This window comes from Schistocerca americana, chromosome 8 (assembly GCF_021461395.2).
Source record: "Schistocerca americana isolate TAMUIC-IGC-003095 chromosome 8, iqSchAmer2.1, whole genome shotgun sequence".
NCBI classification, from domain to species: domain Eukaryota; kingdom Metazoa; phylum Arthropoda; class Insecta; order Orthoptera; family Acrididae; genus Schistocerca; species Schistocerca americana.
Window position 1 is genome coordinate 53,621,085 of NC_060126.1, and position 13,396 is coordinate 53,634,480.

Consider the following 13,396-nt stretch of genomic DNA (forward strand, 5'->3'; position numbering starts at 1 on the left):
AGCGCACTTTAGTACAAGAAAAGAATCTGCAATGTCTTCTGTAACGTATCCTTAATAGTAATTACACATATTCCTACCATTGATCACAATGTATATAGAACAGACTGACATAAAACTGAAAAAGCCTTCCCATCTTTACAAACCCTTGAAGCACATTATCCCTGACAAATCACTGTTAACAGTAAATGGTCCAACTTCACTGATTTCTTATGTTCAGAATTTCTATTCATCTGTCTGATGATGTCTTTACTCACCACTTTGGTGCACCATTCATAAATTTGCATCTATGGCCACAGTTTCCCTTATGTCTTCCCATAAAAATCCCCCTAATATCATGGTCACACATAAACTACATACAGAACTACCATACATCATATGTTGACAAGTAGTTTCATGTATTTCCCTCTCTGTAGTGGTAATAACAAACTGAATTCTCCTTGTGGTGCTAGGCTTTCTTCTTCCGTGTCTCACCCAAAGCCACTTACTGGTGCCTTGCAGCACTATACTGTACAAATTAAGCCCTAGTGATGTTCCCAATATTTTAGCGCTTGTTCCCTTAAGATAGACAAACCTTGTGACAGTATCTCAATGGTGATAGTTTGCCCTAGCTGGAAAAGTTCTCTCAGATTCCACTGTGCATCACACAAGGTTAATTTTGGTGTGATGCATGAACTGAAAGCCCCAAACTTGTGCAGTATTTTTCACCTATATTATACTTGCTGTGCACAATGAACCATGGCTGCATTTGTGCAGTATTCTTCACCTATATTAATATTCACTGTGCACAATGAACCAAGGCTGCGTTGCAAACAGCTCACAGTCTGCATTGGAAATAAATGTCTCTGTACCACTTCATTACTCATAACATTTGCATCACTATCAACATCATCAATAACTTCTTGTGCACCCTCTGCAGTATCTACAGCAACATTACTGTCTGCAGTTCCACTGTGCACAACACAAAAATCATTGGAAAGTATGCTGCCCTGTACATACTTCACATGGTACTGCAGCTATTCCAGGTTCCACATTTTCAGAAGATCTCAGAGCAGCCCCTTAATTTCCACAACATTACTACTGTGCGCATCGACTAAACTTGAACTGCTAACTTCTTTCTCCTTACCCTCTGCTTCCTTCTTCATTTATAATTCCTCCAAAATCCTTATATTTCTGATCCCCAGTAAAACACTTGTTTTCAGCCAACCACCCATAAAATATTCTCTTCCTTTTTTTCTTTTCTACTATACACCAATTTGTACTGTTGTTCGGCCTTTATTTCCTTAAACATGCATGCATTGTTTGCCTGCAACTGAGCTTCCTCAGAAGCTAAAATCCGTAATGTTTCGTTCAGGGCAGCACCCGTTGGTATTGCAAAAGATGTGGGTAATCCTTCACCAATCAAACAACAACAGAAAAGAGTAAAGCAGAATGACAAGAAAGAGACTTAGGCCTAAACAAACTACTATGCTGTTACTTATTGCTATTTTATTTGCTTACATAATGAGCCTTATTCCTTGCTCAAAAACAAATATCTTGCGTGTTCTAAGTGGCCCAAACAACCACACGTTTCCTAAAATTCTCATTCTCTGATATCATGGGAACACTATTCAATAAATACAGCAAAATAAAATAAAATTATGTGAAGGACACTTAATTGTAACACTATCATAATACTTCTAGATAAAAGTTAGCTTGCTATATGTGTTTAACAATCTAAACACTTCTATACCATGAGCCACACCCCTTGCTTGTGATAGGCAGTATTTAGTATCTGCAGTAAGTGTGACAGCACCGCTACTCGACATGGTTGGTGTGGATACTACACAGATTTATGGTGACTCGGTAAGAACCGTGGAACAGAACCCTGTGAGTGGAACAAACGCACCTGCTTGTTGAATTATGGGAAGGAGAGTATCCAAACCCAAACAGATTGCGCACAACAATATTCTCGGCCCACGGCTGGTGCTGCCGGCTAGCCACTGAGCACACGACAACTCTTGACACAAGCGAAAGGCTAGGTCTGCGGCAATTGAACTCTGCAGAAACACTGGTCTGCTACAATTATGCTGCTCACAAGTAAACATTTCTATCAGTGGGTCTGCCTGTATGAGGCAATGTGCGTGCACTCCATGGTATGTTTCTGAACTACTCTGCTTTTCTGCCCATTCCAGTACATCTGCCTCCATCGGGATGTCCACTAACAGGAATCCCAAAGCACATAGTAATCAGTGAAAGTTAACATTATATTTATACATCCACATAACACTGTCTGATTTTACCTGCACATACTTAACGTGCAAATAGTCTACAATTTAACCTCTGGCAAAAGACCAACTGACTTACCACAATAAGTGCAGTAAAAATATAAAGTATACTTCACTCACCCTACATGGCCGATAATGACAGCGCTTAAAACATCCAGGCTAATAAGCCAAGGTCAATGTATAAAACATTCTAGTAACGTTTCCTCTCCAACTCCGGGAGACGTCTACACAGATAAAGTAGCAAACTGGCAGTTCGCCACTTTACCTCTGAAGATGTCTCCCGCAGTTGGAGAGGAAGTGTTAGGAGAAAGTTTTATACATCAATCATAGCCTATTAACCCAGAAGTTGTAAGTGATGACTGAATCGCCTCCTGCTCAGAAACATCCTGCATCCCATTGTGGAACCTTTGCTCCGAGTACACAACCAAGCATTGTAAAACAACACCACCAGGAAGATACCCAAAAACAATCATAGAATACTAGCTTACATGTTACGTCTTAAGCCTGCCTAGCTGTATGGCCATAACAGTAGCATGAAAAGCACTGTGTTTCAATTGGTAAAAGTGTTTCTCATGAAGTATAACAAAGCAAATTAGAATCCTGGTGGTATTTTCAATTTGCCATAGCCGTGCGCTGACCACATGCCGCTCCATATCCGCATCCAGTGACGCCTGTGGGCTAAGTATGACATGGCAGCCAGTTGGTACTATTGGGCCTTCATGGCCTGTTCAGGTGGAATTCAGTTTTTTTATAACAGTAAACTGAAAGAGTCTTTCCTTAAGGAAAGTTAGAATTTAACATATCCTTTCAACAGAATGGTCTTTGGTCATGGCACACTAAGTGTGTTAGATTGGGTAGTGACAGTGTTAGGAATTTCTAATTGCTGCATTGAAAAACACCCAAAATAAGTCTTGACCAGATGGTGGCATGAGTCCTGCTTCACCAAGACAAAAGCCTAATGTCAGGAGCACTTTGCACCTTGGTGCTTTGGTTCATATAAATCTGAATGTCATTGTAAAGAATAAAGTTTGAATGCCTAGTGTGTGTTACTCTTGCCCCGTGTAACATGCAAAAAATTCTTTATTGAGTGTGAAAAGTGCAACAGAAGAATGGAAAAACTGGTTGAATCTGACGGTGGGGGAGATCAGGCCAGGTTCTGGAGAAATGCAGGAACAAGCAAGACAGTACTAACCCCAAGACTTCTTAGAAAACAGGTTAAGGAAAGACAAAGTTACATTTATAGTATTTGTAGACTTGGAGACTGCTTTTGACAATGTTGACTTGAATACCCTCTTTGAAATTGCTTCATTTGACCTTCGGTGCACTCAGCGACATCCGTCATTTGAATAAAGGTAAAAACGTAATTCACCAGACCACATTACGTTCCGCCAGTCAGCTGCTTTCCACTCTCTGTGGTTTTTAGCGCATTGAAGTCACACAGCTTTATGTGCCAATGTGAGCAATGGCCTCTCGTGAGGTCACCGACTCCAGATGTTGATTGCGTGCAATTCCCATCGCAATGTTATTTTGGTTGCAGGTTGGGATCAACCTTCATTCACTGCCTGAAGCAATATCTGTCAGGTTTGGAAGCAGTTTGATTCACAAGCTGTGAAACATGTCTCCAGTCTTTTTCCAGCCACAGTTCTGACATCCTGTTTTGTGGCCATGTGTATTGAACCACTGCTTGTAGACACATTGAACAGTTGACCATGAAAACCTACAAATCCAGCAACTTCCCACACCGTATGGCCATAGGCGTGACCAAACATGATTGCCCTTTTTTGGCACTTTGTCACATCCGTATATTTAGCCACATTTTCGTACAGTGTCTGCTTGAAACATAAATGTCTCATTGATTGCTACTTCCTTATGCTAACAAAGAGACAGTGTGTGTGCGGTTGAGCACATGACTCTGTCGCTGCTCCATCTGTAAAAGTTAATGATTTATCTGTGTGTTCAAATTTGGGTGCCCAATTTTTTGCCTGGTGAGCTTAAACAGTAGACTGGCAATTGAAAGAAAAGCATTTCTGTAGAAGAGAAGTTTGTTAACATTAAATACAAATTTAAGCATAAGGAATTATTTTATGAGGGTATTTGCGTGTAGTGTAGCCTTGCGTGGAAGTGAAATGTGGGCAAGAAGCAGTTCAGACGTGAAGAGAACATAAACTTTCGAAATGTGGTCCTCCAGAAGAATGCTGAAGATTAGGTGGGTAGATCGTGGAACTGATGAGAAGGTAGTGAATAAAGTAGGGGAGAAAGAAATTTGGGGCACAACTTGACGAAAAGAAGGTATTGGTTTGTAATCTTACCCTCCCACACATCACCAGTAAATTTTCAGTCTCTTCATTAGTTTGAAAAGCTTCAAGAAGTGTAAGATGTCTCGTTGTTGGCTACAGTACATCTGGGGGTAAATTCTTGAAGCTACAGTTTTGACTTTGTGGGTTCCAGTTGACATAATAATTGATGAAGTACTTTCTGTTTCTATGACTTTTTTTAATTGTATCCCAGTGTATCCCAGTCTTCTATATCACACTGACTTCGCAATCTCTATTTTCATAAAACCAAAATTACATTATTATTGCCAAAATTAAAAACACGTCTGTTTCCATCAAAGGCATGCCTACTACTACTAACGCATTCTGCAGTACTAAGACATTCCAAAGAGTTTACAAAACGAAAAGAGTTTACAAACTTTCTTCACAAAAGAAGAATCTTCACCAAGTTATATCATTAATTTGGAAATGAATCCAGAAGTAAATTGAATAATTAGCAACAGATTGCATGATTAATAATCATACGCATTTGCCACCGGATCACGTTGTGCACTGATCCACCGGGAAAGCTTGAAGAGTCACAGCTGGGATAATGTTCACCTACACAAGATTCAAAAATATTCCTGGTATCGGCTGTTTCTATAAAGAAAGTTAATGTTAGAGGAGTGTGTCCCATTACATGTTGAAAGGACACATTCTGAGACATTAGGCAATCACCAGTTTAGTATTGGGGAGAAGTGTGGGAGGTAAAAATTGTAGAGGGAGATCAGGAAGTGAAGACAGCAAGCAGGTTCAAATGGAAGTAGGTTGCAGTAGCTGTTCAGAAGAGGCTTGCATGGGGTAGAGTAGTGTGGAGAACTGCATCAGACCAGTCTTCAGACTGAAGACCACAACAGCAATTGTGCTGGACATTGGTTTTCACTAAAACCAGTCATGCATTAAAGAGTAAATTAAACAGTAGCTTATGGTGTTGTAATGTCATTTCTAAAGCTACCATTTCAGTTAAAACTCCAGGGCTCAGAGGACATGGTCGATGTATATAGCTAATCACTATGTATATAGCTAATCACTGATGTTTCATCTGCATATGTCAGAGTTTTATACATTGACCACCCCTAAGTTTTAACCCCAGGAGTGAGAACTACTTAGTATTGGTAATGTTATTATTGTGACCAGTATTTAAAAACAAATTTCGTAAACAAGCAAATGCCTTGTGAGACTGTCGTTAGTGTGTTTAGCGCTTTTGTTGAAATGTTATCAACTTGTTAAGACAGATTTATTTTCATGATTTTCCTGGAAGAGGCCATTTAATAATTGCTTGGTTTTCTTTTTATTATTTTCCTGAAGACACTTCTATCTCTATGCACATATGTTGTACCTGTTTGATATGGGTGCACAAAAAGGAGTTCACAAATGTTTAAATTATTTAATCTGCCTTCAGTGGGGTTTACATGTATAACAATACATATATTAAAATATAAGATGTCCTCAAAGAGCTTCATTTGAAAAAAAATTGTTTTTTATAAGAAACCAGGTGTCTTGTTAATGAAGCTCTGGTTTGATTCTTGTTCTCCCTTATCGAGTGTCAATTAATCTGTGGGCAGTGATCAGTTTCCCACTTAATTCTTTTGAAATCCCACTTGCTCCAGCCCCCCCCTCCCCCTCCCCCTCCCCCTCCCTCCCCTCTTGAAAAAGGAAGTGCACATTCTGAAAGGTAGCCAAGCTCTGTACCTTTCGTTTCTGTATCTATCAGTGACGCAGCGCTTCTGCCTTTTGGCCAGTTCTCTCCTTTATTCCTAAATAATTCAATTTTATACATCCTATATTTTGATGGCAAAGACATATTTACACCACTCTTCTACGATTACAACTTCTTCTTCTTCTACTAATACTAATACTAATTGTTGTGTCTAGGAATCCTGATTACTCGGTTCACTAGACAAACAATCAAGCAACTCGTATTAATGAGTTTTATTACAAACAAGACAATTACAATACTTAACTTTGATGTGTGTTGCAAGCAAAGGGCGACATACAAAATAATCAGTCTTCTTCAGAATAGACAACCACAAGTCTGTGCTACATAGAGAGTGCTAACTAAGTCACTAACGTTGACGCTACTATCGGAGTCTCTAATCTTGAAGCTGCTATTGAAGTGGGCTGTCACCAGTTGGGTGTGGTGCTAATGTCCTTCACATATGGGCCACTGCTGTCGCTTTGTCATCTTGAAGGGAGGTCGGTTGGTAGGTCGGTGTGCAATTGGCTGATCTCTTCTCAAAGCCTTCTCTTCCCTGTCATTCCTGACTGGTGTGCCGGCACTGACTTCATGCCATAACACTAATACTAATACATGAAATGTTTTCATTTGCAGTGTTGGAGTTAGTGAGTGAAGAAATTGGAAGAAAGTGGAAAGATCTAGCCCGCCACTTGGGCCTGAGAGAAGGCAAAATGAACGAGATTGAAGCAAGATACCCCAATAATCTTAAGGAAAGGGTGTATGCCGTATGTAGTTCTTGGTTCTCTCTTTTTTTCTGTAGCTGTAACGAGCTTCAGGTAGCAAAACCAATTATATAACTGAGTTTTCTTTATCCTAGTGTTTGGCCATGTTCCAAGAAAATAATCCTGATGGCATGGAGAAAAAATTACTGAAAGCATTAGAGAAAGCCCGCAGGAAAGATCTAAGGGACCAGGTTGAGGCAATACTGAGGCCGTACTGAGGTATGAAACATTATTTTTCTTTTTTCACTTACACATTAATATCAGTTTGCTTTGGATTTAATTTTCAAGACTGTGATTTTATCTTATCCTATTTCATGATGTAGAATGTCTATTTCTATATAAAGTAAACAAATCAAGTATCATTATAGCACCCATTAATATGATGACCACCAGTTTTCATTGTATACTTCAGAGTGAAGAAAGCAAATTTAATATAATTATAGCATTGAAGTAAACATATCCCTGTTGTATATGTGAAATCTAATTTAACACTGTAGGAAAAGATAAATTGCTACTTATCATAAAGGAGTACATGAAGTTGCAGGCAGGTACAATTAAAAGCTTTTGGCCACAGCCTTCATCAGCAAAACAGAAACATAAGCAAACACACCTCATGCATAAGACTGCCAACTCCAGCAGCCTGGGTCAGAATACAACTATCACATGGGATGGAAGCAGCAGTCTTTAGGTGGCAGGGAAGGGGGTAGAGAGGAACACTGTCTGGGGAGTAGAATGCCAACAGGCACAGTGTCAGGAGGTACTGGGGCAGGAAGTTGGGGAAAAAAGGAGCGAAAAAGAAGAGGAGCGGGAAAAGAGGGTCAGATGTGTTAAGCAAACAAAAAGGATGGGAGACGAGATTGGGGACGAGATGATAGAGCAGAAGGGGTGTAAACTGTTTGATGGATAGTAGGGGTCAGTATGTTGGTGTAGGTTCAGGCCAGGATAATTACGGGAGCAGAGAATGTGTTGTAAGGATGACTCCCATCAGCACAGTCCGGAGAAGCTGATGGTGGAGGGGAGGATCCAGATGGCTCGGGTAGTGAAGCAGCCATTGAAGTCGAGCATGTTATGTTCAACTGCATGTTTTGCCACAGCGTGGTCTACTTTGCTCTTGGCTACAGCTTGGCAGATGTGTTAAGCAAACAAAAAGGATGGTAGACGAGATTGGGGATGAGATGATAGAGCAGAAGGGGTGTAAACTGTTTGATGGATGGTAGGGGTCAGTATGTTGGTGTAGGTTCAGGCCAGGATAATTACGGGAGCAGAGAATGTGTTGTAAGGATGACTCCCATCAGCACAGTCCGGAGAAGCTGATGGTGGAGGGGAGGATCCCTTCATCGTGGCCTTTGAAGGCGATTTGTTGCTGGGAAAGGTCAAGGTGATAATATTCCAATGTGATGAGAAACCAAACATTTCCTTCCTCCTCCCTCCACCCCCTCTCACCCCTCGTGCTGTGCAATGTATGAAATTTGGGCACACGTCTTCATGTTGCGATACCAGCCCAGTCTGTAGGGACTGTGGATGACTGTTGCAGGTGAATGTTCCTTGTGCTCCTCCCCTCGTCTGTGACAACAGTGGATCACAGTTCTGACCCACAGAAGACTATGGCCATTGAAATCACCCAAAATTAGGAAAGGAGGGGGAGGGGCAACCAATGCAGACAATATGTTCTGAGACACTCCACCTTCAGGAGGGAGATAAACATTACGGATAGTAAAATCCTAAAATACCCTTACCCATAGTTGCCTGAAGGGAGGTGCAGAAAGCAGAGGAACAGCTTAAGAGATGTTGTAGCTCAGCCAGGTGGCGGAAAAAGCCACTGCAATTCCATTGGAGAAGCATGCAGTCGGTATACTGTGAGGATGTGAAGGGACCAAGGAGTCAGTTTATGCCCTATGGTCACCTGCTGCCACAAATTGAGTGGTTATGGTATCAACCCATGTAAGTTCTGAGATACATTGTGTGGTGTGATCTGGAGCCTCAGGTGCCATTGGGATTGCAGCGTGAGCCGAGGCAGCCTCAGCCATATAAGCGGAACATATGGGATCTAGTGGCATGGGGGCCACTGGAATCTCCTTCATCTTGGAAGACTTCTTTTTATCTTTCTTCTCCTTAGATGGTTTAGATGAATGGGAGGGCATCCCCAAAATAGTTTCAGGAACTGAGGAACATCTCAAAGCCATATGACCAGAAAACTGTAGCTCCTTCAGCCACTATCTGGTTGCAGAAAACTTGCTGGCAGGTCTCATCCTTATTTTCTTGAATACTGGTGCTCCCATACACTTCATTGTGGCACAAGGAATTTACTCAGCCATTGGTCTTTCTATTTGTAGCCCTGGTTTTCTCAAATACAACCATTGTAGAGTCCACAATGATTCCAAATATAAGTGTAAAATATACCTATTCAAAAAAGCAGATAAAAATTTACTTGACGCCTTCCTGAGAGATAATCTCCACTCATTCCAAATTAATAATATAAGTGTAGACCAGATGTGGCTTGAATTCAAAGAAATAGTATCGGCAGCAATTGAGAGTTTTATACCAAATAAATTAACAAACGACGGAGCTGATCCTCCTTGATACACAAAACTGGTTAGCGAACACTGTTGCAGAAACAATGAAACAAACATGCCAAATTTAAACAGATGCAAAATCCCCGAGATCGGCGATCTTTTACAGAAGCTCGAAATTTAACGTGGACTTCAATGCGAGATGCTTACAACAGTTTTCACAACGAAACTTTGTCTCAAAACCTGGCAGAAAATCCAAAGAGATTCTGGTCGTATGTGAGGTATGTTACCGGCAAGAAACAGTCAGTACCTTCTCTGTGCAATAGCAATGGAGGTACTATCAAAGACAGTGCTGCCAAAGCAGAGTTACTAAACACAGCCTACCAAAATGCCTTCACAAAAGAAGACGAACTAAATAATCGAGAATTCGAATCGAGAACAGCTGCCAACATGAGTAACGTAGAAGTAAATATCCTCGGAGTAGTGAAGCAACTTAAATCACTTAGTAAAAGCAAGTGTTCTGGTCCAGACTGTATATCAATTAGGTTCCTTTCAGAGTATGCTGATGCATTAGCTCCATACTTAACAGTCATATACAACCGTTCGCTCAACGAAAGATCCGTACCGAAAGACCGGAAAGTTGCACAGGTCACACCAATATTCAAGAAAGATAGTAGGAGTAATCCACTAAATTACAGGCCCATATTGTTAATGTCAATATGCAGCAGGATTTTAGAACATATATTGTGTTCAAACATCATGAATTACCTCGAAGAAAACTGCCTATTAACACACAGTCAACATGGGTTTAGAAAACATTGTTCCTGTGAAACACAACTAGCTCTTTATTCACATGAAGTGTTGAGTGCTATTGGCAAGGGATTTCAGATTGATTCCGTATTTTTCGATTTCCGGAAGGCTTTTGACAATGTACCACACAAGCGGCTTGTAGTGAAATTGCATGCTTATGGAATGTCGTCTCAGTTATGTGACTGGATTTGTGATTTCCTGTCAGAGAGGTCACAGTTCATAGTAATTGATGGAAAGTCATCGAGTAAAACAGAAGTGATTTCTGGCATTCCACAAGGTAGTGTTATAGGCCCTTTTCTATTCCTTATTTATGGAAACAATTTGGGAGACAATCTGAGCAACCGTCTTTGGTTGTTTGCAGATGATGCTGCCGTTTATCGACTAATAAAGTCATCAGAAGATCAAAACAAATTGCAAAATGATTTAGAAAAGATATCTGAATGGTGCAAAACTTGGCAGTTGACCCTAAATAATAAGTGTGAGATCATCCACATGAGTGCTAAAAGGAATTCATTAAACTTCGGTTACACGATAAATCAGTCCAATATAAAAACTGTAAATTCAACTAAATACGTAGGTATTACAATTACGAACAACATAAATTGGAAGGAACACATAGAAAATGTTGTGGGGAAGGCTAACCAGAGACTGCATTTTATTGGCAGGACACTTAGAAAATGTAACAGATCTACTAAGGAGACTGCCTACACTACGCTTGTCCGTCCTCTTTTATAATACTGCTGCACAGTGTGGGATCCTTACCAGATAGGACTGACAGAGCACATCAAAAAAGTTCAAAGAAGAGCAGCATGTTTTGTATTATCGCGAAATATGGGAGAGAGTGTCACAGAAATGATACAGGATTTTGGGCTGGATGTCATTAAAAGAAAGGCATTTGTTGACACCGACCTACAGAGGGAGAAACGATCATTACGATAAAAATAAGGGAAATCAGATCTCGTACAGAAAGAAATAGGTGTTCGTTCTTTCTGGGCGCTATACAATATTGGAATAATAGAGAATTGTGAAGGTGGCTCAATGAACCCTCTGCCAGGCACTTAAATGTGATTTGCAGAGTATCCATGTAGATGTAGATGTACGGTAGTGACCATTCCCGATCTTCCTGTCCCTTAGTGTCACTCCCCTGGGCGCCTGCCCAGACAGGCTCTCAGCAATGCCGACTGGGATGCTGTCACCTCCATTGTCATTCTTAGCTCCCCACTAGACGGAGGTACTGACACAGCTGTCCAGAATGCAACAGCAGTCATTCTGTTGACAGCCGACTTAGCAGTTCCCTATTTTTCAAGATTCCTCTGTTGGATGACAGCACCTAGGCGGACCATAGACATTGCCAAGGCTATTAGAGATTGCAGGTGAACTCTCCAATGGCGTAAGTGGCATCCTTTTTGGAGCACATCATTGCCTTTAAATGGCTCTATGCCTGGGACTGCCACCTAATAAAACGATGGAAACAAAATTGCTGAGAACAGCACATTTCAACCATTTGACCACATACACCTCCTTTGTAAGTATGCACCTTCTTTTATGCTGACCTTGGTTTCCATGTTATAGAAGAGTTAGTAACCCTGCTAGGAGCTGCTCACGTGGTACTACGAGGGTTGAATGAAAAGTAATGCCTCCGCCTTCATTAATTGGGTTTGGATGGGAATATTTTTATTAATCAAATGCAGAAATAATCCTTAGAATGTGATCTTTAATTACCAATATTCACTTTTCCACATAATCACCAGCCGATTCGATACATTTCTGTCAACGACGAACGAGTTTTCTTGAGCCGTCACAGAAGAAGTCGACACTCTGTTTCCGCAACCCCAGTCTCACAGTTCTCTCAATGTCTTCATCAGAAGCATAATAATGTCCCCGGAGATGGTCTTTCATTGTCGGGAACAGATGGAAGTCAGACGGTGCTAAATCTGGGGTGTATGGAGGATGCCGTATAGTGGGGAGATTCAATCTCTGAAGTTCTCCTGTGATGGCATGTGAAGTGTGTGGTTTGGCACTGTCGTGCTGAAGAAAAACATTTCCCTTTTCCTTTTGGATCCTTGTTAGCCTCTGTTTCACAGTTTGCAGCGTTGTGATGTAACACTATGAATTTATTGTTGTTCCACGATCAAGGAAATCAGCATGGATAACACCATCTGCGTCCCAGAACACTGTGGCCATGATTTGTCCAGCAGAGGGCTGCGTCTTGAGTTTCTTTCTCTGGGGCTAGTCTTTGTTTTGATATTCCATAGATTGATGTTTCGTCTCCGGGTCATAATAGTGTAGCCACGTTTCGTCTCCTGTCACAATTGAATGGAGAAAGGCATCACCTTCATTCTCATACAGCGAGAGGAGTTCCTGGCAAATTTCAAGTCTATGTGCTTTCATTTCAGAAGTCAGCATCCGGGTTACCCATCGTGCACAGATCTTCCGATAGCCAATCAAAGCAATAACGTGACACACACGGTCTTGTGAAATGCCCATTGTGCTTGCAATTTCTCTCTGAGTGATATGACGATCTTCCTGAATCAATCTGTCGACTTTTGGTTGTGAAACTTGGTGGTTGCTGTCACAGGACGTCCAACTCTTTGTTTGTCATTCAGGTCAGATGTTCCCGCCTCATTATCTTTATAAACTTACTCACCCAATGACACACAGTACTCACATCAACACAATCACCATAAATTGCTTTCATTCTCTGATGAATCTCCTTTGGGGTAACATTCTGCTGTCAAGAATTCAGTGACTGCACGTTGCTTAAATAGCATTGACCGACCATCTGCACAAGGTTCCGTACTTTCCACTGTAACAACACAACCATTCAATGCTAAGGCTTCTTGCCGACTGGAGCTGTAGAGAAGAGGCTACAGAACAAGCTAGTAACTGCTGCATACCAATGCTGCCAACTGTTGAAGAGTTACGAAGGTGTAGGCATTACTTTTCAGTCAACCCTCATAGTATGGGTGTTACATGTCCCCGAGCTGTGTGTAGCAGCGCTTCTTGCTGTGCAGTAATTTCTATGCGAGTGTCGATGATA

General features: G+C 41.1%; 1 protein-coding gene across 1 annotated transcript in view; it reads left to right on the top strand.

Moving 5' to 3' along the window:
• Nucleotides 1-13,396, top strand: part of LOC124544739 (fas-associated death domain protein) — a 53,058-nt gene that overhangs the window by 24,986 nt on the left and 14,676 nt on the right. Inside the window, exons 3-4 of the mRNA XM_047123398.1 lie at nt 6,909-7,039; nt 7,132-7,255. Coding sequence (XP_046979354.1) covers nt 6,909-7,039; nt 7,132-7,254 — 254 coding nt within the window. The 3' untranslated portion in view covers nt 7,255. The remainder of the gene's footprint in view (nt 1-6,908; nt 7,040-7,131; nt 7,256-13,396) is intronic.